This window comes from Podarcis pityusensis (assembly GCF_964106645.2).
Source record: "Podarcis pityusensis genome assembly, chromosome: 14".
NCBI classification, from domain to species: Eukaryota; Metazoa; Chordata; class Lepidosauria; order Squamata; family Lacertidae; genus Podarcis; species Podarcis pityusensis.
The window spans coordinates 22,537,628-22,559,964 of NC_138039.1; the positions used below are offsets into that span (position 1 = coordinate 22,537,628).

Consider the following 22,337-nt stretch of genomic DNA (forward strand, 5'->3'; position numbering starts at 1 on the left):
CATTAGCTAAAGTGGTGCTTCAGGTGAAGAACAGTTTCAGGTTAAGAACAGACCTCCGGAACAAATTAAGTACTTAACCCGAGGTACCACTGTACTCTTTTGTGTACTTGCTAAAAACCATTTTAGTTTAGGCATGCCTGTCCAGATGTGTAGAATGCTGACATGCATTTTAATATAGTTACATTAGCTTATCATTTGTTTTAATTTTTTTTGGTGAATGCTTTAAATAGTTTGTTAAAACTGTTTTTACTGATTCGTTCCATTGTTTTGATTCTTTTTGTAAACTGTAAATTTTGTGAAAACAAACAAACAAACAAAGGCAAAAAACTTTAAAACTACATTTGGGTAGCTTGCAGACTCAGAGTGTGAATGCAATGTTAATTGATTTATTTATAAATGTACCAGCCCTGCTTCCATTCAATACATATAGGCATATGAAACTAACAGACCAATATTTCAGGTTGTGCAGAGCCCCCAAATCCTGCTACTGATGCTACTATTTGAACCCAGAGGGTGAGTCCCCTGGCTACTGAAAGTGACCAGATGAAAGGTGGCAACAGAACCAGGCTTCTATGCCTTTAGTAACTGCAGAGAAGAAGACAGACTGTCAGAGTGACATTATTATCATAAGATAAATATTTATTTGCTTACAGCCATAAGTCGTTGCCAGGACAACAGAAAAAGAGAAACATAAAGGATGAGAAAATATAACCTCTACTTGAAATCAAGACTAAAATGAAACTTCAACACTTATTGGGGTTGCTCTTAATTCTAGCTTGCTCAAATTAACAAGTCATCGTTGCAAACAGCAACCATTCGATTCAAGGTTCTCGCTGGGATTTCAAACTACAGTATTCAATTTTCCTTTCCATGCATATGAATGGATAGTCTGACGCTCTGCTTTTTTATTTGGCTGTTAAGCCTCATCGCGCTTGGATCTTTCAAAATCCGTCTTGCGGCACAGCACAAAAATCCAGCACATGTTGCGAACTTCACAGAAGCCGGTTTGGCAATTAAACGACGTGATATAATTATTTCATTCATTTAATTAGGAATTCCCCCTTGAGTTCACCACTGCAGACTCCAGTCCTACGCGTGATCAGCTCGCAGCAAGAGCAAACGAGCGCCCGAAGTCAAGCTACCAGGGCGCGCGTGCGCCACTGCCTTCTCCAATGGCCGCGCGCTCCGTGGCGTCTCCAAAATACGCCGCCCGGGGATGCGGGCGCACGCGCTGTACCGCGCCAGGCCATCGGGCCCGCCCACTTCAGACAGGCATGGCTACGAGTAGGGAGGACCTGAGGCGGCGGCGAGGGGCTGGTGGGGAGGCGGTCGCAGCCGCCTCAGACCCCGGCGCGAAGGAGTCGCGCAGCCCCCCGGCTCCCTCCGCCTTGCGCCCTGGTACCTTTTGGCTAACGCGCCTGGTGCTGCTGCGCGCCACCGCCTTCATTTACTGTGAGTGCCTGCCTGGCAGGGGACGGGGAGGCAGAGATGGAGAAATCGGCGACGGGGCTTCCAAACCCTCGCCATCAGTTCTCTATTTCCAGCTAACGATTTTTATTTGGTGGGGTGGGGATAGATAATAAGCATCTTTCTCTCCAGCTTTTTATTTTTTTGAAAAAGAAACTGGCAAGACTGCAAATCCTAACCTCCCACATACCCCATTGAATTCATTGGGACTTTCTCATAAATCAGGAAACCGGAAGGCGTCGGGCAAAACTCCCCCTCCTTCCCTGCAAATAAGAAAAATGATGGCAAAGGCTGTTGTTGTGGCTCACTCTGCACAGAAACAAGCTGAAGGGAGAGTGATGCCTCCTGGGGCAATGAGTGCAAACAGATAGCTTTGTACTTGGCTTGTACTCTACTAGTTCAGCTTCCAAGTATTTTACAGTATTACTTTCCACAGAAATAATCATTTTCTGTATTCATAGTTTTTAAAAAATCAGATTGCTAAAAATCAGTTCAGTTCTCTAGGTATTTTGATTACCGGTATCTCCTCCCTCTGCTTCCTGAATCTTCCAACATTCAGCTTCTTTGGATGTCTCTGAGTTCTAGTGTTATGAGAGGAGAAAAACTTTTCACTGTCCACTTTCTCCACTTTCTATCTTGTGAAATGCCCTTAGATCTTTTGATGAAGGGTGGTATATAAAGCAAAGAAAGAAAGCATAATTTTACAAATTTCTATCATGTCACCTCTTGCAATTCCAGCAAGCTCTGCTTTTGAGAATGGTCTTTAGGTTTCTAGCTTTGCAAAAGAAAGCTGCAGGTGTGTGTATTTCATAACTATTCTTTCAAGAGTCAAAGCTCACCGGTAGAGCAGCTGTTTTGCATGCAGAAGGTCCTAGGTTCAATTCCTGACATCTCTGGGTTGTGCTTGGAGAGACTCCCTGTCTGAAACTCTGGAGAGCCCATGCCAATCAGTGTAAGCCACAGATAGGGAATCTTTTCAATGAATGGGCAAGATCCTGAGGCCCCACCACCCCAGCTTGTAACCTGGAAAGATGGGAGTGGCCACCCACCTTTCACTCTCCTGGTGTTGTCTTGATGTCAGGTGACCAATTTTCCATTTGTAGGGTGGCTTGAGTTCAAGCCATGCTGCAAAAGAAGATCCTGGCCAGCCCAAGGCAGGGCTTGGAAGTCATCACCAACTAGCATTGCTTTCAGGTTCTCCTTCCGACAAGAATCATTCTCAGTGATACTTTGCATTTGGCAGCAATGGTTAAAGGTGCCAAGTTCAAGCTTTGCTTTCTAAGGAACAGTTGGGAGAACATTTTAAGCCTCCCGGTTGTTCATTTGCAACCACATATTGACATATATGACATGAGGACACCAGAAGCGCTTCCTGGAACAGGCCCAGCTAGTCAAGCATCCTGTTCTCACAGTGGCCAACCGGATGCCCATTATGGGAAGACTGCATGCAGGACCTGAGCGCGAGAGCCCTCTACCCATCTGCGGTTTCCAGCATCTCGTATTCAGAAGCATTACTGCCCCAACTGTGGAGGCAGCACATAACCATCATGGCTACTAGCCAGCGATAGCCTTATCCTGCTCCTTGAATTTGCCCAATCCTCTTTTACGTTGGTGGCCATCACTGCCTCTCGGGGTAGCAAGTGCCATATTTTAACCATGTACTGCATGAAGATGTCAGATGTAGTGTGGGGCTTAGATAAAATAGCCTTTCTGGCCAAATTAGGACCCTGGCCTGGGTTAATTAAGCCTGATACTTCCCCATTGCTTGTGAAGAGACCTCAGTGGACTATTGGCCTTTCCCTTTATAAGGCATCTTCCCTTCGTGGTTCACTACCGCATGTGGTCAGCGCTTTTAACTAATTTTAAGAAAATTGATTGCTTTTTTGTATTTGTTATTGCTTTTTTGTAAGAAGCTTGGGTGGGAATGGGGAGGAGCAGATGTGTCTTGAACGTTTTGCATTTCACGTCTTTTCATCCTTATCAAGCATGAATATCGGGATTATTTCTTCCTCGAACCATGACAATCTTTGGGTGGGGAGAGCAACACAAAGAAAAGGCTGGGGCTAGATCAGCAGACCTAACAAGTCTAGATGGCTGAGACTCTGTGCCTGTTGGGTTGTTCTTATTATTACCACTAATGTATTAATTGCCTTCTAAACCACAGTGTCAAGGCGATTTATGCATAAGATAACTGAAAATAGCTAAAAACACAGAAACAAGAAATACGTCTAAAACTGGACCCAATTCCTAACAAGTGGAAACTTGTGGTAGAGACCCGTTTGTCCAGATTGGGGTACACCACTGGAACAATGTTTTCAACTGTTTCTGGAAAGTGCAGGTAGTGGGCAACTGTACATAGACGGATGATCTGACTCTGAATAAGGCATCTTCCTATCTACAACCTTATCCCATGTAATGCACAGAAAATACCTTTAAAACAATATGAAAATGAACAGCTTCTACTGTGTTCCGCTAGATTTCCAGAAGTGACTTTTACATTGTGTGAAAGCTTAAATATAATATGGAAATTAGCAGTTAGGGAAAACGTCAAATGGAGTACTGTGTGAATGCATCCCAACTGAGCTTCTTGCCATTGTGAACCTGTCAGGCCTCTATTTCAGGGGCCTCTTTGTGGCCTCGTGTGTGCTGCTTCTAGATGTTTCCGTTATGTCCAACCTGCATGTAAATAACAGTGTACACTCTCCGTTTTATTTCCGTTTTTGTCAGGGTGTATCTTATTCCTCATTTGCTCTTCCTTTGTTTATCTTTGCTCTCAAGCCAGGAGTGTAATTTGTACTTCTAGGAGCTGATGAGCAGTTGGATGGCAGGCCAGCAATTTTGAGGTAAATTTTGATTAGCACTTGAGGAAAAACTCCTTGGCCAATTGCAGTGTTAATCAGGGTAAATTAGGTTGTGGAGGGTTCCCCACTCCTCACCGACCCTCACCCTGGAAGGAAGGGAAAAAATATTTTTAACCAAAGTGGATATATTAAACTGTGGGGGAAGTTTCATGAAGGCCACAGGCTTGATTTGGATTTCTTTATGTGTCTTAACTATCATTTACGACTGCTTTGGTGTGATGGTGCAATGTTATAGCATAGCCTACCAGACACTGCTTACCTAGTTGCCTGCAGTGGCTAAGTGTTGCCTCTAGGTGACCAAGCAAACAAATTGAACAAAAAAGGGTGGTTTTGGTTCCCTCCCTATCCCCCCCCTGCCCGCTGTATATTATTTAGGCATATGTTGGCTGGCAAGCAAAGGCTGTAACCTGGTTACATTTGTTTATTTTTTAAATTTTTTTATTAACAATTGCAACATAACAAAATATCAAAACATATTATATTCATTATTTCCCCCTTTTCCCCCACCTCCCCATCAAACCCTCCCTCCCCCCGAGACTTCCCTTAGCTCGTCCCTCTGATTTATACAATTTTACAGTATGCAGAGAATAACATGTACATTTGTTTATTTAGATGATTTATATCTATACATCATCCTTTACACAAGCCACAGGGTGGTTTATAGTAAAAGTAAATAAGATGAGAAGAATATACACAATCTGTAAAAAGATACAAGCCTTAAGAGTAACAGCACAACTCATAGCAAATCAGTAGGTAACAAATTACTAAAAGATGCAGGAAATGCTCTAAGCAAGCACGCAAGCTGGAATTTACTCCGACAAGAGGCAATGATGGCCACCAACATGGATGGCTTTAAAATAGGATTGGACAAATTCATGGAGGACGATAAGGCTATCAATGGTAATTACCCCTGATGGCTATGTTCTGCCTTCACTGTTGCAGGCAGAAATGCTTCCAAATACCAGTTGCTGGAAACTGCAGGAGGGGAGAGTTCTGTGGCACTCAGGTCCAGCTTGTGGGCTTCTCATTGGGTCACCTGGTTGACTCCTTTGAGAACAGGATGCTGGACTAGATGGGTCACTGGTACAGCATCCTCTTCTTGCTCCTACAATAATTCTGCTTTACTTGGACTGATGTGTCTCCGCTAACACGCCTTTTCCCTCATCTTTTTTCTTTGCAGTTGTAGCTTTTTTGGTGGCTAAGCATCAAAACAAGGCCCTGATTGGAGACCAGGGACTCCTCCCTTGCAGGTTGTACCTGGAGAGTGTCAAGCGCTATTTCAAGGGGAAGATAAACTTGGACGCCTTAAGCTATGCCCCCACTTTAATTTGGTTTTTGGATTGGTCCAGTATGGACAGTGTCCTGGATGCCTTTGCTGTGGCTGGCCTGGGGATCTCATCTTTTGTCCTGGTCACCGGCTGCGCCAATGTGATCCTCATGGCTTCCCTGTGGGCTCTCTACCTCTCCTTAATTAACGTGGGACAGGTCTGGTAAGTTGGTTGGTGCATTTTCTCTGTTATACTTGTTGCTTGTCATTCTGAGTTATTAAGTTATTAAGATGGTGATGTAGAAATAATGAAACATCTCATAGGCTCCCCACCCCTATCCCCAACTTCATGCCCTCCAGATATTTTGGACTATAACTCACATTTGTAGGAATGTCCCATTCCTTTGATGTAGAATGGTTCAGAAACGTTTTAAATAAATAACGATTCTCCATGCCTCTATGCCAGAATCCCATCCAATGAATTTGTATACTAGGAATGGGTAAGAAATCTAAGATAGCCGGGGTGTGTATGTGGAATTTGATTTCTGGGCTATGACAGTTTGGGGTTGGCACTCCGATTGCCTTAGAAACACAACATGAATGATGGGATGATACCTTCATTCTGTCCCTGGATCCATCTTGAGGAAGAAGGCTGGGGCTCATCATGCCATTTTGTTTCTACGCCCAAAGCAAGATGTTCAAAGCCCTAAATGACATGGGCCCCAAATACCTGAAAGGTTGCCTCATTCCCTACAGACCCTCCTAGGTGTTAAGATCAGCAGTGGGGGCCTTCTTGGTAGTTCCACCTCTCTCAGATGTTCAGTGAGTGGCAGCCCAGGAGAGGGCCTTCTCTGTGCCTGCCCCGAAGTTGTGGAATTCGTTCCCTACACAGGTGTGCCAGGCTTCTTCACTGTATAGCCTTTGATGAATACTGAAGATTCATCACTTTCTCCTGACCCTTGGCACCTGAGATATGTGTCTTCAGAGTTCTCCCTATTCCTGTGGTTGTGGGCTGTTTTAAGTGTTTTTAATTCTGAATTTTTAATTGTTGGGACCAGCTGGTGAAGGGCAAGCAATAAATCTAACAACAACAACAAGAAGAAGTAATAATTCCTGCACTACAGGCATTTGAATCTTTTCCAACTCTACAATTCTATGATTCTTTGGATAACAATGCCTTAGAGGGGATGGGACCCTAACCGTGGTGAGCACAACAAATGGATTTAGGGAGCCTTGCTGAAGAAACTCCAGGGTTCCTTTGCTCCAGTTGTCCAGAGGGCTGTGAGACTTGATTGACAGCAGGATCATGCTCAACTTGCTGAGCCTTCCTGAATGGGCACAGAAACCTGGCTCCCTTGGGAGGCCACATGGTGCCTCTTGGGAATGTTGACATTTCTGGCTCTTTCTTTGCTGGAGTAGGACTGTGGCTTTGAAGGAACCACGTGTGATATTTGAGGCTGGATTGTTATTTGGGGTTACTGATTCCCTTTGAGTGTGTGTGTGTGTGTGTGCACAAAACATATGAAGTTGGATTCAGCTCCTTCACTGGATAATTTATGGCAAACGGTAGCTTTTGTCGAGAACCACATAGCAATTTGATCAAGGAGGATGAGGTTAAGGGGAGTGGGACTAGGTGTTGCCCCCCATTCATCTCAATTTTAGTGGCAGTATAAATTATGGTGAAATATGAAATGGAGTTAATATTGTAAAGAGGGGTGGGATAGCTTTAAAAAGTGGCTTGTGGACTGTTGAAAATTCTTCTGCTTCCCCCCTGCCCCATTCAGATTTCTCTGAATGTCATTATCCTTGTATATATACTGTGACATTCAGTTGCTTAGATGTATCTTTGTGGGTTATTAAAATAATAATTAATAAATGGAGCTTGGGGTATGAAGTGGTGTTGATTAATTTGTTCCAAAAACTTATCAGAATGATCAACCTTCTCTACTGTACTCCTGGCAAGACAGGATGGACAGATCTTCCGAAGCTGGCTCTTTGTTGGCCAGTGATCCACATTTCATAGTGCATACCTCATTAATACTCCCACAGCCACAGATAGAACCAACAATCCTCCAATCAACCCAGGAGGGAGAGGGGGATTGACAGTTAACGAAACACCATGGGACTGTCCTCCCCGCTTGGGGTGCAGTTGGTTGGATTTTATCTTCTAGGGATACTTACCCTATCAAACCTCCACCTCTTCCCCATACCATTTTGACCCAGGAGTCCTGGCCCAAGGATGACTTGTTATTGAGGGGATGTTACCCCTCTATTGGGGAGGCTAGTATGGGGTCTGGGATTTCCACTATTGAAGGGCTAGGGAGGAATGGCGGTGGGGCTAGATATCTCTATCGGCGAAGGGTTTCGAGATGCAGTGATCCTCGAACCCCTTCCAATCTACACCCCATCCCAAGGGATAAGGGTAGGGAGAGCAAGGATTACCCACCTCCGTCACTGGTGCTGTGCAATGCCAGGTCCATAGGCAACAAAACCGCCACCATGTGTGACTTTTTTGTCTCGCAGGGGATTGACCTGGCTTGCGTGACGGAGACCTGGGTATGGGAAGGCGAAGTAGTCTCCCTACATGAGATAACACCCCCAGGTTTCTCTGTCCTCCATCAATCGCGGACTGTGAGTTGGGGGGGAGGAGTAGCGTTGTTAATCTGGGAGGATTGCTCTTTCAGAGCTCTGCCATCACCGGCGATCTCCGGCATTGAATGTGTTGGTCTTGTGTGGGGCACCAAGGAGAGCTTGACTGTCTGGCTGGTGTACCGACCACCCAGCACACCGGCAGCCACCCTATCAGACCTGCTAGAGGTGGTGGCGGGCTGGGCCTTGGAGTTCCCAAACCTACTGGTTTTGGGAGACTTCAACGTCCATGCCGATGCCGCTCCCTCCTCACAGGCTCTGGACCTAGTGACTTCCATGGCAACACTAGGGCTCTCCCAGTTTGTTTTGGGCCCCACTCATCAAGCTGGCCACACGCTGGATCTGATCTTTGGGGCTGGCATAGATGTGATCATGCTCCCCCCTGTGGAAGTGCCATGGTCTGATCACTACGCTCTGAAAGCCAAGATTGACTTCCCGCTCCTCCCCTGCTCGGATGGCGAACCTACTTGGGCTCGTCTGCGAAAACAGATGGATCCTGATAGATTCCAACAAGCCTTGCGGGACCCTGCTCCTCCTGGCGACTCATTAGATGACCTTGTTGAGGACTGGAATAACCGGCTCTTGGCAGCCATTGATGAGATCGCTCCTAAGCGCCCTCTGCGACCCCATCGAAACCGGGCCCCTTGGTTTACTGAGGAGCTCTGGAAAATGAAGCGGGATCTCAGACGGCTAGAGCGAGTATGGCGACGGACTTGTGACGGAGCCTCAAGAACATCTTATAGGACGCTTATGAAAGCCTATGAGATGGCTATGAAAGCTGCTAAGAAATCTTACTTTGCAGCTTCCATTGCATCCGCTAGCTCTCGCCCGGCACAACTTTTTAGAATAATTAGGTCAATAACGTCCTTAGGAGGACAACCAAATTTAAGCACAAATTCGACCCACAGCTGTGAGGCATTCGCGAGCTTTTTTGCGGAGAAAGTCCTGTTGCTCCGCCGTGACCTCCCTGCCAATTTAGATACAGTGACTGAACTGGAGGCCCCTCGACTGACTTCAGGTCCAGTGCTGGACCATTTCGATTAGATACTCCCTGCTGATGTGGATAGATTCCTCCAAGTTGGTAGGCCCACCACCTGCCTCCTTGATCCATGCCCATCTTGGCTGATTAGGGAGTGTCCAGATGTTGCGCGGACCCCCCTGGTTGAAATTATCAATTTGTCCCTTGACACGGGGACATTCCCAGGGGAACTGAAGGAAGCAGTAGTGTGTCCACTCTTAAAGAAAACTTCATTAGATCCCTTAGACCTATCCAATTACCGTCCAGTTTCAAATCTTCCATATCTGGGTAAGGTAATTGAGAGAGCGGTTGCTGAACAGCTTGGTAGGTTTCTGGAGGAAACATCAGCTTTAGATCCATTTCAGTCTGGTTTCCGTCCTGGTTTTGGGACCGAGACAGCTCTGGTTGCCCTCACAGATGATCTCCGTAGACAACTGGATCGAGGCGGGTCAGGACTGCTGATCCTTTTAGATTTGTCAGCAGCCTTTGACATGGTCGATCATGATCTTCTGGACCACTGCCTTGCAGACGTGGGGATACAGGGCATAGCCCGTAACTGGCTGTGCTCTTTTATCTCTGGTCGGGGACAGAGGGTGGCACTAGGGAGGGAAATGTTGTTGCGCCATTCCTTGGTGTGTGGAGTGCCGCAGGGCGCAATTCTCTCCCCGATGCTTTTTAACATCTTTATGCGCCCCCTTGCCCAGATTATCCGGAGCTTTGGGCTGGGCTGTCACCAATATGCTGATGACACTCAGCTCTATCTGCTGATGGATGGCCACACCGACTCGGCCCCGAACACACTGACCAGATGCTTGGAAGCTGTGGCTGGATGGTTTCATGGGAACTGATTGAAACTAAATCCTTCGAAGACAGAGGTCCTATGGCTGGGTCGGGATAGCATGGGGATGAGGGACCAACTCCCTTCTCTTGCGGGGGCCCAATTAGTGCCATTGCCTTCCGTTAAGAGTTTGGGTGTAATCCTTGACGCCTCCCTTTCCATGGAGGCGCAAGTTACAGCAACAGCCAAGGCGACATTTTTCCACCTTCGCCACATCAAGCAGTTGGTCCCTTACCTTTCCCGTCCCGACCTGGCCATAGTGATCCATGCAACGGTCATCTCCAGGCTTGACTACTGTAATTCGCTCTATGCGGGGCTGCCCTTGAAGCTGACCCAGAAACTCCAGAGGGTGCAGAATGCTGCAGCGAGGCTCCTCACGGGGTCTCTGCCACGGGAGCATATTCACTCAGTGCTTTTCAAACTGCACTGGCTCCCGGTAGAGTACAGGGTCAGATTTAAGGTGCTGCTTTTGACCTTTAAAGCCCTTCACGGCCTAGGACCCTCGTACCTACGGGACCGCCTCTCCCGATATGCCCCACGGAGAGCCTCAAGGTCCATAAATAGCAACACCCTAGTGGTCCCGGGCCCTAAGGAAGTTAGATTGGCTTCAACCAGAGCCAGGGCCTTTTCAACTCTGGCTCCGGCCTGGTGGAACGCTCTGCCTCATGAGACCAGGGCCCTGCAGGATCTGATTTCTTTCCGCAGGGCCTGTAAGACAGAGTTGTTCCGCCTGGCCTTTGGCTTGGAGCCAATTTGATTCCCTCCTTCCCTTTCTTTCTTTTTACCTTTCCTTCTCCTCCTGCGATGAGGCTACATTTTAATATTTTAATGTTTCCATATTTTAATGTTGTATTTTAATTTTGTTTTTAAGTTGTAATCATTCAATTTGTTTTTATTATTGCTTGTAAGCTGCTCTGAGCCCGGCCTTGGCTGGGGAGGGCGGGGTATAAATAAAAATTATTATTATTATTATTATTATTATTAATAATAATATACCACACCAGTTGAAAAAATGTAACTCAGTACTCTATTCTAAGAGTTGAAACAGAACACAGTCATCATGGTTAGTAGCCATTGATAGCCTACTCCTCTTCCACGAATTTGCCCAATTATCTTTTAAAGCCATCCAAGTTGATGGCTGTCACTCCTGTGACAGTGATTTCCATACTTTTAACTGTCTGCTATTTAACTTCCCTCCTGGAGAGGGTAGTTTTCACTTATCCTCCACAGCAGCCAGACTAGATGAGATTTCTGCCGTACTTCTTGCATGTTCCATGCCTTGCCCATCATGGCTTCTGGGCTGGGGCATCATGTTGAACCTGGGTCTGTTTGGACCAGTCTCTGCTAACCGTGGCCAGTTTTGGGTGCCGTGTTGCCCTTTGCCAACCTGGTGCCCTCCAGATGCTTTGGAGTACAAGTCCCATCATCCCCAGCCAACGTGGCTATATAATTGTGGGTTCATGGGAGCATGGCGGTGCTGGGCTGCAGCTGATGGGATGTAGTCCAAAGCATTTCACATGCAGCAAGCTGGCAATTTATTCAAAATGGGAGGCAGTAGTTTGGTATGCTCCAGGGTGCCCTTGGAGGCCTAGAACCTCCCTCTTAGGGCCTTGTTGTAGACTTTGGTGTGGTCTTGAATGCTCCATGCTCTAGAAGTTCTGGTCTACCTTTCCGGACACACCTCTTTGCAGAAGGAGGCTGATTCTGGATAAGAACCGGCAGCCAATGCAGCAGTTTTGAAATGGCTACTGTTTGTTGTAAACTGAAGTTTAGAATACGTCTTGAAGGTCAGACCCATCTAGACCCCATTGCAGTAATCCAATACGGAAGTTACCAGTATCCACTGAAGGCCTTCCTTTTCCAACAAGATTTTTAAGTGGAGATCTTTTGAAAATCCTAGTGTGTATCTACATTGACTTAGAAATTTGTATTTACTGGTACTTTTCGTTTAAATCTATTTGGGATGTTTTACGTAAAGAAATTCATAACATAAATGAAAGGACCCCCAGTTTTCCTTTTGTGCCTCTGAGATGCCCGTATGCCAGAGAGAAAGGAGCATAGGAGCTGTCCAGTGCATGGCAGAGTTAGGCAGTGGGCAAGCTTTATGTGACTCAGGACCCTCCACCAATGTGGGCTTATCCCTTATCACCAATTGGGCTTCCTTTTCCAGGCAAACCTCTGGTTTGATACTGATACATGGAATTTGGAAGCAAGAAAGATTTTCATGCAGGAGCATCCAAAAGGATATTTTTTCTTTGGCACCCGGTTGGTGCACCTGGATATCCTGAGCCCTTTTTGTTTTCTAGCATCTGGTGAGTGGAGACAAAGTCTTGAGTTACATGAGTGGCCGGTGTGAGGTTTCTGATGGGAAGCCAGTTCAAAGGTAGATAAGCTGATGGGTTATTTTTCTCTCTCTTTTTTTTGAAGAGCAATGCAGTTTCCCCTCTTCTATTTTTTCCCTGCCAGCAAGGGCCAATTTATTCTTTTAAAGTCCCTTCTTATTTTAATTTTTGAAGCATTTATCTATTTGTTTTGGGTCAGAAGCTTCAGATACCAGGCGCTGTTGACTTGAGTGTGACTCTTTTCAACTCCAGTCCAGCTGGCTGAGACGCAGGACGGAAAGGAAGCTTCAGCAGAGGGACTGCCCCCTTTTCTTTTCTTCCTTTTTTGCAGCCTAAATCAGTTAAGGTTTCAGCTACGTGCCTGTTGATGTACCCTAAGGAGCCCAGGCCTCTCCAGTTTTATAGCAGAGTGAGCAAATAACATTCATGCTTGAGGATAAATGTTGTTCGACATTTCTACCCTTTTGAGGAACTCCCTTGGGTCCACCTAGCTCGGTATTGTCTATACTTGTGGTCCCCAATTTGTGGTCCATGGACCTTGGGGGACCCACATAACCCACTCAGGGTTTTGTGGCACATACCTGTCAGCTGTCTGGGACATCCCATTTTGGGGTGCTGTGCTCTCGTGCGGGAGCACTGCCTGGAAGACGCATGTCTCAGTCTAGCGCTGGGACATGTTGGGGGTGGGGTATGGTGGCACTGTCCCCATAACAAAACCTACAACAGACATATCAACATTTTCAAAAGCAGGGGGTCCCTGTCTTGGCTTTTGAAAAACAGAGGGTCTAGCTAATGGGGAACCACTGGTCTACACTGATTGTCAACAGCTTTCCAGGATTTCAGACAAAAATCTCTCTTAGTCCTACCTGGAGTTGCCATCAGGGCTTGAACTCGGGACTGTCTGTACACAAAGCAGATGTTCTACGTTGAGCTGCAGCCTTTTCCCCTTTTCTGCAGAGAGCTCGCCACATCTTCCTTGTGCTTTCCAGAGGATCTGGGTTGTGTGTGTGCGTGCGCGCCTGGAATTGACTTGCTCAAACCTGCGCCCAGAGTGGCTGGGGCAACCCAGTCAGATGGGTGGCATAACAACAACAACAACAACTGGTTCCTGGGTATAGGTTGAGGGCACACAAGGCCACCCCCTTTGCCTGAAGCTAAGCAGGTCTGGGTCTAGTCAGTACTTGGAACCACATGTGCATAATGTATTTATCAATACAGTATTTAGAATCTCATCATGTGCGCCACTTTGGGTTCCACGAGGGAGGGAGGGAGGGCAAGATACTGTCTCTTACAAGAGGCAGTGGTGTCTACCAACTTGCATGGCTTTTAAAGAGGTTTAGAGAAATTCACGGAGGAGAAGGCTATCAGCGGCTACTCACCCCGATGGCTACGTTTTTACCTTCACCGTTGGAGGCAGTCATGTTTCTGAAAAACCAGTTGCTGGAAACTGCAGGCAGGGAGAGTGCTCTTGTTCCGAGGTCCCTCTTGTGGGCTTCCCACTGGAGCATCTGGTTGGTCACTGTAAGAAGTGGATGCTGGGCTAGATGGGCCACACTGCCTTCTTGTTATGCTCTTAAAGGTAAAGGGACCCCTGACCATTAGGTCCAGTCATGACCGACTCTGGGGTTGCGGTGCTCATCTTGCTCTATGGGCCGAGGGAGCCGGCGTACAGCTTCCGGGTCATGTGGCCAGCATGACTAAGCCACTTCTGGCGAACCAGAGCAGTGCATGGAAACGCCGTTTACCTTCCCGCCGGAGCGGTACCTATTTATCTACTTGCACTTTGATGTGCTTTCGAACTGCTAGGTTGGCAGGAGCAGGGACCAAGCAACAGGAGCTCACCCCGTCGTGGGGATTCGAACCGTCGACCTTCTGATCGGCAAGCCCTAGGCTCTGTGGTTTAACCCACAGTGCCACCCGCGTCCCAAGCGCCACCCGCGTCCCTCCCACAATAATTCTGCTGTACTTGGACGGATGGGTCTCCAATAACATGTCTCCTCTGAATCTTTTGTTTTCTGTGCAGTTGTGACTTTTTGGGTGGCTACTAGTCATGATGGCTATGTACTGTACTCCCTGCGCCGGAGGTGGCTGAATACCAGCTGCTGGGAAATTGCTGCAAGGAGGGGGAGTTCTTTTACTTTCAGGCTTCATATAGGCAGCTGGCTCTTCACAGTGGGAATCGGATGCTCAACTAGGTGGACCTTTGTTCCAATCCAGCAGAGTTCTTATGCTCTTATGCTTGCGGCCTGCAGCTTTTTCTATGGGTGGTGTAAGGCTAGATTGACTTCCTCCAGCCTGCTTTGTTCCACTCCATAACTTCCTGGCTTTTCCTATTTGAAGGGAAGACACGCTGGTGGTTTCTCCTATGAGAAGCAACCTATGATTGGATTAGGATTGCTTTAACAAAGCTTGGGGGATTTGGAATTGAAGCCAAGGCAGGAATTCAAAACATCTTGTAGAGCTGGGGAAAGGTTGTTCTGTTGTTTTAGGATTTCCTGACAATGAGCTATGTTCTTGGAGTGTACAGTGAACTTTGGAAGAAGTACCTGTTTGGATCTATTGGTTGCGGAAATTTGGCATCAAGAGATAATCTGTATGTATTGATCTTTGTTTTTGTTATTAATCCATGTGTGTTTAGGTCTTTATATTTATATATGTGTGTGTGCGCGTACAAACACACACACAGACACACACACACACACAGACACACACACACGTACGTGTGCATACACACCAAATCTGAAAGCTGTTTACAATACAATATCAAAACTCTAAAACATATATGAAAACAGAATATATCTGCACATATACAAAATGCTGGATTGCTGAGCAGTACGATCCAGAATGGACAGGGGGAGAAAGTGAAGTTCTCAGCAAGTATCTAAAAGATGCTGTGGTTGGTGTCTGCTGGATAACATGGAGAGCGGAATAAACATTTTAATACTTCCATGTTTTGGATTGCAGTCAAAATTTCAATAACCCAGTTTGTGCAATCTACTAGTCCCCATCGTACACCTCACTGCAACTGGGCGGTTGCAGTGGCGACTGGCTTCATCCTGATCTCTGGTATTGCATTTGGTGTGTATTTGGTTTTCTTTAAAAAAAAATCTGGATTCTGTCAGTTATTCTGGTTGAATTCTTGTGCCTGTGAGATTGTTATTATTATGTATTTCTTTATACCTGAACTTTTTCCTGATGGGACTCAAGGCGGCTTGCATATAAAAAAATGAGAACTGCTAAAAACAGAAAAAAAACAATCATTAAAAAAAATTAAACTATATACATGTATAAAATCTGTTAAAACTATACAAATAAGTATAATAAAAACAACATGGCACCAGCCCTTTCATTAAAAGCAGTCTGTTCCCAAAAGCCTGTTGGAACAAAAAAGTCTTTACCTGCTGACAGATGGACAAGGTGGAAGTTCCAAAGTCTGGGAGAAGCCACCAAGATTCTGATTTAGTCCTCCTAGTCTGATGTTGAGTTGAGAACAGACATTGGCCTTGTCTTGCTCATGAGGAGGACCCCTCCCTCCCCGTTGTACTGTGGATTTAAAGTGAAACCATCAATTCTGTGAATTTAAAGTGATACCTATTATCTGATTTTACGTCTTTGAAAGTCAGTTGCTCAGGCTTTCATGCTCACATCCATCTGGACCCAGGTTAGTGGCACTGAAATCAGAAGAATAACATACAATTTGCATGATGAGCCTTTTCCAGATAATGTAAACATAGACATCGAATCAACATCCTAGGTACCATAGCTAGTGTCAGATAGTGGACGAAAGTGTGATCTGTGGTTCAAGAGATCTCCAGTTCAATCTTGCCTTAGCCATGAACTCACTTGCAATCTACTGCTTTCTCAGTCACCTACCCTGCTCCAATATGTGATAACTAGCTTCATCTGGATCCAACATATGGGGTTGCATCCAACTAAGTTCTCGTTAGAGGAGACCCACTGAAATTAATGAATCTATTTATGTTAGTCATGCCCATCAATTTCAGTAGATCTGCTCCATGGAGAACGTAGCTGAATGCAACCCTTAGGCCAAGATCCAATGTTGGGTCTAATTAGAAGAGACCCTTGGAAGAAGAAAAATGGACACAACAAGCTGAGGTCCAATAATTTCAACAAGTCTACTCTGAGAAGGCTGGATACAACTCTTAATATTTAGGCAGTGCTTTTTGACTAGCTGACATCCATCATTTATATTAACTCTGTAATCCTTCCAACAGTCTTGTAAAATTAACCTGTATTGCAGTTAAGTCTCACTGAAATTAGTGGGGCAGATCAGTCATGACATAAGAGCGTTTCAGTGAGATTGAAGTGCAACTTATTTCATCTAGATCAGTTGTTCCAAAACTTTTTTGGGGCTACCGTCCTCTTCGTCCCGTAAACTCACTCCCAGTGCCCCCTACCCTATAAAATGCATTATTCAGAATAGCGGTTTGCATGACCCACTAAAGAAGGTAATAACATAAAAAAATTCAAAACAATAACAATTAGTTGCACACTTACTCAAAATCCAGTTAAAACTACTTAGTTCTATTCATTCAACAAAACTGATGAACTTGGTTCAGTGAGAACAGCTTTTCAAAGTCTGATAGGAATTTACACCTTCAGCCCCCCCCACTACCCCCTCGGGTTACCCCCCCCCCCAAGATGGTGGTACTGCCCATTTTAGGAACCATTAAATTTAGATCTAGTCCATGGAGCTGGTTTAAAAGCTTTCAGTGACAACAAAAACATATTCTTGTGCATTTTGGGGGCAAAAAGTGTTATGTGTTAGAGCCGCTTTTCACTTGGCGTGCTGCAGAAAGCAACTTTTCATCACAAACAACAACATAATAGCCCTTTGGCAATAAGCTTCAGAAATGCCTTTGTTTATCACGGTCCAGTCTATGGCCTTCGCCATTCCTCCTGTCCTCCCCTCCTCCTAATGGAAAAAAGAATAATTTCTAGAAACTTAAACCAAAAGTTAAAGGATCTCAGGGGGGTCATCCTTCCTGTAGGAAGCAGATTTTGGCACCTCTTGCTGATATTGTGGTGGTGGTGGTTCTCGGGGAGAGACGGCCGGGCGTATCAGTTTCAAAGAATGCCGTGTGCGGCTGATATGACATATTAATGAAACGAAGATTAATACCATGTGACACTGCTGCTGCTTAGCTGTACAAGCAGGGGCTAACGAAGCTAATTGAAAACATACTCCTGGTTCACAAAATTATAACTTAGTGACGGCTTATGTCAGAAAGGAATAATTTTCATCCCATCTTGAGCTGCCTCTGGAGCGATCTTGGCCCCCTGGCCCTAATCCTGTAAAAGATCAAACACACATCCTAGGCTGGTTAGTGCAATTTCGGAAAGAGGCAAGCAGGAGCAAAGACTAGCATTTCAGCACTCCCACCCCCCAATAATTAAAATTAGACTTCACTAGTTTGATGCTATAGAAATGTGCCCTGAAAGTATAGACCCCCCCAAAAAAAATTTCTGTTGGGTAATATAGAACACCAGGTTTCTTCAGAATTACTTCGGGGCTTCATCTCATGCTAGTCTAACATAACAGACCCATTGAAATTGATGGGCATGACTAACACAGGTTCATTAATTTCGGTGGAACTACTCTGATTAATTCTTAGTTGGATATAACCCAAATAACCTTGGAAGAGGAAAACCTGGGATATAATTATTTCTAAGATACATTTGGCTGCTGTGGTGTAGTGCTTAAAAGTGAGATACCAAGGTCCAAATCCCACTGCCATGAAGCTCACTGGATGACTTTGGGCCAGTCCCTCTTTTTCAGTATAACCTACCTCACAGGGTTGTTCTGAGGGGACTGTGGATCTTCTTGGGCTCCTAGGAAGGGAGGTGGGGTATAAATGTAGTATTCAGTGCTTTTTTGGTTTTAAAAGAATGTCCCAGTATTTATATATTGAGCATAGAGCTGTCAGGACCAGCACAAAATGGCTGCCATGGTCAGCAAAATTAAGATGTGTTGGCACTCTGTACTGGTGAATACTGTCACACATACAAAAAGCCATGGTGGTGACAATGATGATAATAATTATAATACGTACTAAATAATAGCAATAGCAGCTCAGGCCACTTGTGGCAATGGCGCTATTTTGGTCCATTGAATTTCTGCTTCTTCAAAACAATGAAGTTGCAATAATGTGACTACTCAGATCTGACTGAATAATAGTAATATTAATAATAATTGATGATATAATACAGCACAAGGCTGCCTTCATGCAATAAGCTCTCTGTCTGTCAGCTGAGAGGCGGGTCCTTCCTAGGGGAAAGTTTCCCACATTGTCACCAGGGTGCCTCCATTGTAACAATACTGGGGCTGTCAGCAAGGAGTGTCGGCTTTCTCTGCAATGTCCCTGGAAGTCTTTCCTCTCAGTATCTCTTCAGTTTTGTTGTCATTACTTATTAAGTCTCTCGGTATGGGCTTCCTGGAGGTGTCTGGTTTTTGACTTTAGGATGGTGGATGAGTGTTATGTACTGAGTTACTGTCCCTTGGCCTGATCCAGCTAGGCCTATTTTTAAAGTTTCATTTTAAGTACCGGTATGTATCTGTTTGCGGGTGAACCCCTGCAAGAGATTTACACAGAAGGATAAACCTCAATAGAAATTTTACAGTAAAAACGGAAAAGAGAAGTGACTAAAGTGGAAATAAAGGAAATTTGAAAGCATTCCTATTTACCCAGGCAGATGAATACTGTTCCTGGCAAGTCTGAGATCACTGGATAGAACGATGTTTTTAACTGTAACTGATTTTAGATGTGTTTCATTATAATTGTTTTAGAATGTTTCATCTGTTTTGTTTTTTTCTCTTTGTTTTTATTTTTAAATTGTGGATCTGTTTGCCTCCCTTGGCCCCGTGGGGAGGAAGGGTGGGGTTAATAACAATAATAACAATAATAACAATAATAACAATAGTTATTACTACTACTACTCTTTGGGGACCTTGAACATAGGTTGCAATGCTGTTAATTCAAGGGCTGAAACAAGTTGAAAAAGTTGTTGAAAGAGAAGAAGGGATTTCTAACTGTCTTGAGCAACTGTGTGAAATAGCTGCAAGGTTGTTACCTCCAATGCAGCCTTCTCCAATAGATGTTCCCAGATGTTTTGTACTGCAATTCCCATCAGCACGGCCATTTTGGACTCTCATCTCCCATTAGTCCCAGATAACCTGGCTGTTTTGAACTACCCCCCTGGCCAGCAGTCCAAAATATCTGGAGGGCATCCGGTTGGGGAAGTCCAGTCCAGTGGTTGGAACTCACAGTTCCCTAGAGACACACAATGACCCCAGAACAAACCAAGATAACCAGCAAAGGAATTTGGTAGGAATGCTTGTTCTTTAGTATAAATGGGTTGTTATTTTGGGACACAGCAAACACAAGTTGTTGTTGTTGTTTTTTTAAAAAAAGGAGGCAGGGAAAACTTTTATTTTAGTGCAAATGTTCCCCTTGTTTTTGAACGTGGATATTTGTAATTATAGGGCAGTTCTTTAAAAGATTGGGGACCACAATAAAGTAGATCCAGAAACCAGACAAGTGCTTTCGTTTACTACCCTTGTAAACGCATTTCCTTCCCCCTCTCCCCACCACCATGACCACTGTGGAACGCCAACAGCTTAGCAGCAACTCAAACCAGCTGCCCAAGATGTTACTTAACCCTCCGAAGGGGCTTTCAACTTAATAGTGTGTCAGAAATTGATGGTGAACTTGGACGGTGCCTTGGTACAGCTTCACTTCTGATTAAATGGAACTGCTTCCAGCAGCTCTCCATGGGGTTTTAAAGCACACCGCTCCGGTTTTTATTTAATGTATTGTTTTCCTTGTTTATCTCTTTTTGTGGGAAGTCTCCAGTGGCACTGCCTTGAGTTCTTGAATGGCAGAGTGTCGCAGGGACTGATTTTGGGTGGATGGGCACTATGTTTTGGGAGAAGGGGATCGTGTATGAGATTAAGGGGAGGGCTGATGTTGACATCATGGTAAGTGGGATTTGAAATTGCAAGATAGTCAAGAGCTCAGAAACATGACTGGCAGTGGCTCTGTAGGTTTTAGACAGCGGTCTTGGGAGAGGCTGAAGATTGAACTTGGGCCTGGTCTGGAGGCTCTAGTTTGCGCAAAAAGCTGTTGCTCGACTGTTGATTGGGACAGACGATTGCCATCACATAACTTCACTGCTCAAAATTCTGTACTGGCTGCCCTTAAGCTACTGGGCCAGGTTCAAGGCTTGCATATTCATATACAAAGCCCTTAAACAATTTGGGTCCAGGCTACCTCAAGAAGTGCCTAATCCCTTTTATCCCTGCCTGATCATCATCTTTGCGGGGGTCACTGTTAGTAGCCCCTCATGGCTCAGATGCATGATCTCTAGGGGTTGTGCTGTGTTCTGTATTGTGGGCCCAGTTTTATGAAACTCCCTTCCATTTGAGGTCAGACAGAACCCCTCCACCTGGTGCCTATTGTAGACTTTTCCTGTTTCAGCAGGCATTTTAATGGATGTTTGATTCCACAGTTTTAACTTGTGTTTATCTTTCGTATTACATTTTTGAAAACCACTTAAGAGACTATTGTGGCTAAGCAGTATGAGCATGGTTTAAATAATAACAACCTGGGACCTGTAAATCATGTGTTCTACCGGTGAGCTACGGTCCTCCCTTTCAAAAATCAAACAATTTGTTACGTGGAAGGTACTAGCACATAGGCAGCTATGAGAGAATTGTCCCATCTAACTCAGGGTTCCCAAACTTTTTTTCTCTCTGGGTCACACTTTCAGAATGAAGATTTGCTCAGGCCATGCCAAACTTTTTATTGATAAGAAATACATTGGAAGATGTAAAGAAACAACTCCTAACAGTGCTTGATTTATAACATAGAACACAACTACTTTATAATATGATCATTGTTCTTGAATCTTCCTGCCACACTTGCCATCCTCTCCTTCCACACCCTTTGAGAACCACTGATCTAACTCAACATTGCTTGCACTGAGTGGCACTGACTCACCAGGTTTTCAGGCTGCGAGTCTCTCCCATCCCCACCTGGAGGTGCCGAGATTTGAACCTGGGACCTTCTATATGCAAAGCAGATGCTCTACCACTGAGCTATGGCCCCTTCTCCACAGGCATGTGCCAAAGGGCTTCCTGGGGGTGGGGGGTGGGGAGCTGGTTTGCTGTTTGCCCCCTGTTGAGTGCCTTGTTTTCGTTTGTTTATTGATCTTTTAAAAGAAAGTGTATTTCATCTTTCTGCTCAAAGCCTTCAGATAGCTTTGCAGTATTAACAAATCATTGAAAATGCTGTAGAGGCCTTAGAAGAACATTAAAGCATTAACAAATGGAGTGTGTGTGTTTGTGTTTTTGAAAGACAAACAAAATGTCTATGATATGGAATCGCTTCTTAGCTTGCCACTTAAAAATGTTGAAAGTGGCCTGTGAATATTTTGTTAATTTGTTTAGACAATTTATATACTACTTACATACTTATTTACCAGAATAGCTAAGCTAAGCAGTTTGCAACATATCTTAAAACATCATAAAGATTAAAGACAATAAATAGTAGGAAAAATCTGTATTCTAGAGCAACGCAATTAACAACCAAACAGATCCTATCATCATTGTTTTTTTTCTTACCTTGCATTGTAACATTTCCCCTCCCGTTTCTTTTGCAGGTATTCCTTTGGTAAGTGAACATAACTCAGAAAATCCTCAGTAGTTGTATTTTCGTGCACTTTCGGGGTATGTAATACTTAAAATTTCTCTATTGCTATTTTTCCTCCCCCACTTTTTTTTTTTAAAGGGAAATAGTTATAACCTTTTAGGACTTATGGACACATTTGCAAACCAGATAAACTGTTCTGGGCAGGCTCATCCCCTCACCCTACT

The 22,337-nt window shown here is 44.8% G+C and overlaps 1 protein-coding gene and 2 long non-coding RNA genes across 4 annotated transcripts in view; 1 reads left to right on the forward strand and 2 right to left on the reverse strand.

Moving 5' to 3' along the window:
- The window catches only part of LOC308463285, a 447,382-nt gene that overhangs the window by 257,121 nt on the left and 167,924 nt on the right, over window positions 1-22,337 (reverse strand). The window lies entirely within an intron of this gene.
- The window catches only part of LMF1 (lipase maturation factor 1), a gene marked incomplete at its 3' end in the record, with an annotated part of 158,479 nt that continues 137,378 nt past the window's right edge, over window positions 1,237-22,337 (forward strand). The window contains exons 1-3 of the mRNA XM_080980098.1: window positions 1,237-1,452; window positions 5,509-5,818; window positions 22,124-22,134. Of these exons, the coding sequence (XP_080836224.1) occupies window positions 1,275-1,452; window positions 5,509-5,818; window positions 22,124-22,134 (499 nt within the window). The 5' untranslated portion in view covers window positions 1,237-1,274. The remainder of the gene's footprint in view (window positions 1,453-5,508; window positions 5,819-22,123; window positions 22,135-22,337) is intronic.
- Window positions 15,544-18,304, reverse strand: LOC308463287. 2 transcript variants are annotated; one of them, XR_013979543.1, is made up of 3 exons: window positions 17,586-18,304; window positions 15,841-15,985; window positions 15,544-15,678 (listed from the first exon to the last, which is right to left on the reverse strand). It is a non-coding gene; the product is annotated as an uncharacterized lncRNA (long non-coding RNA). The 2 variants fall into 2 exon arrangements; XR_013979544.1 differs by having other exon boundaries at window positions 15,841-16,113.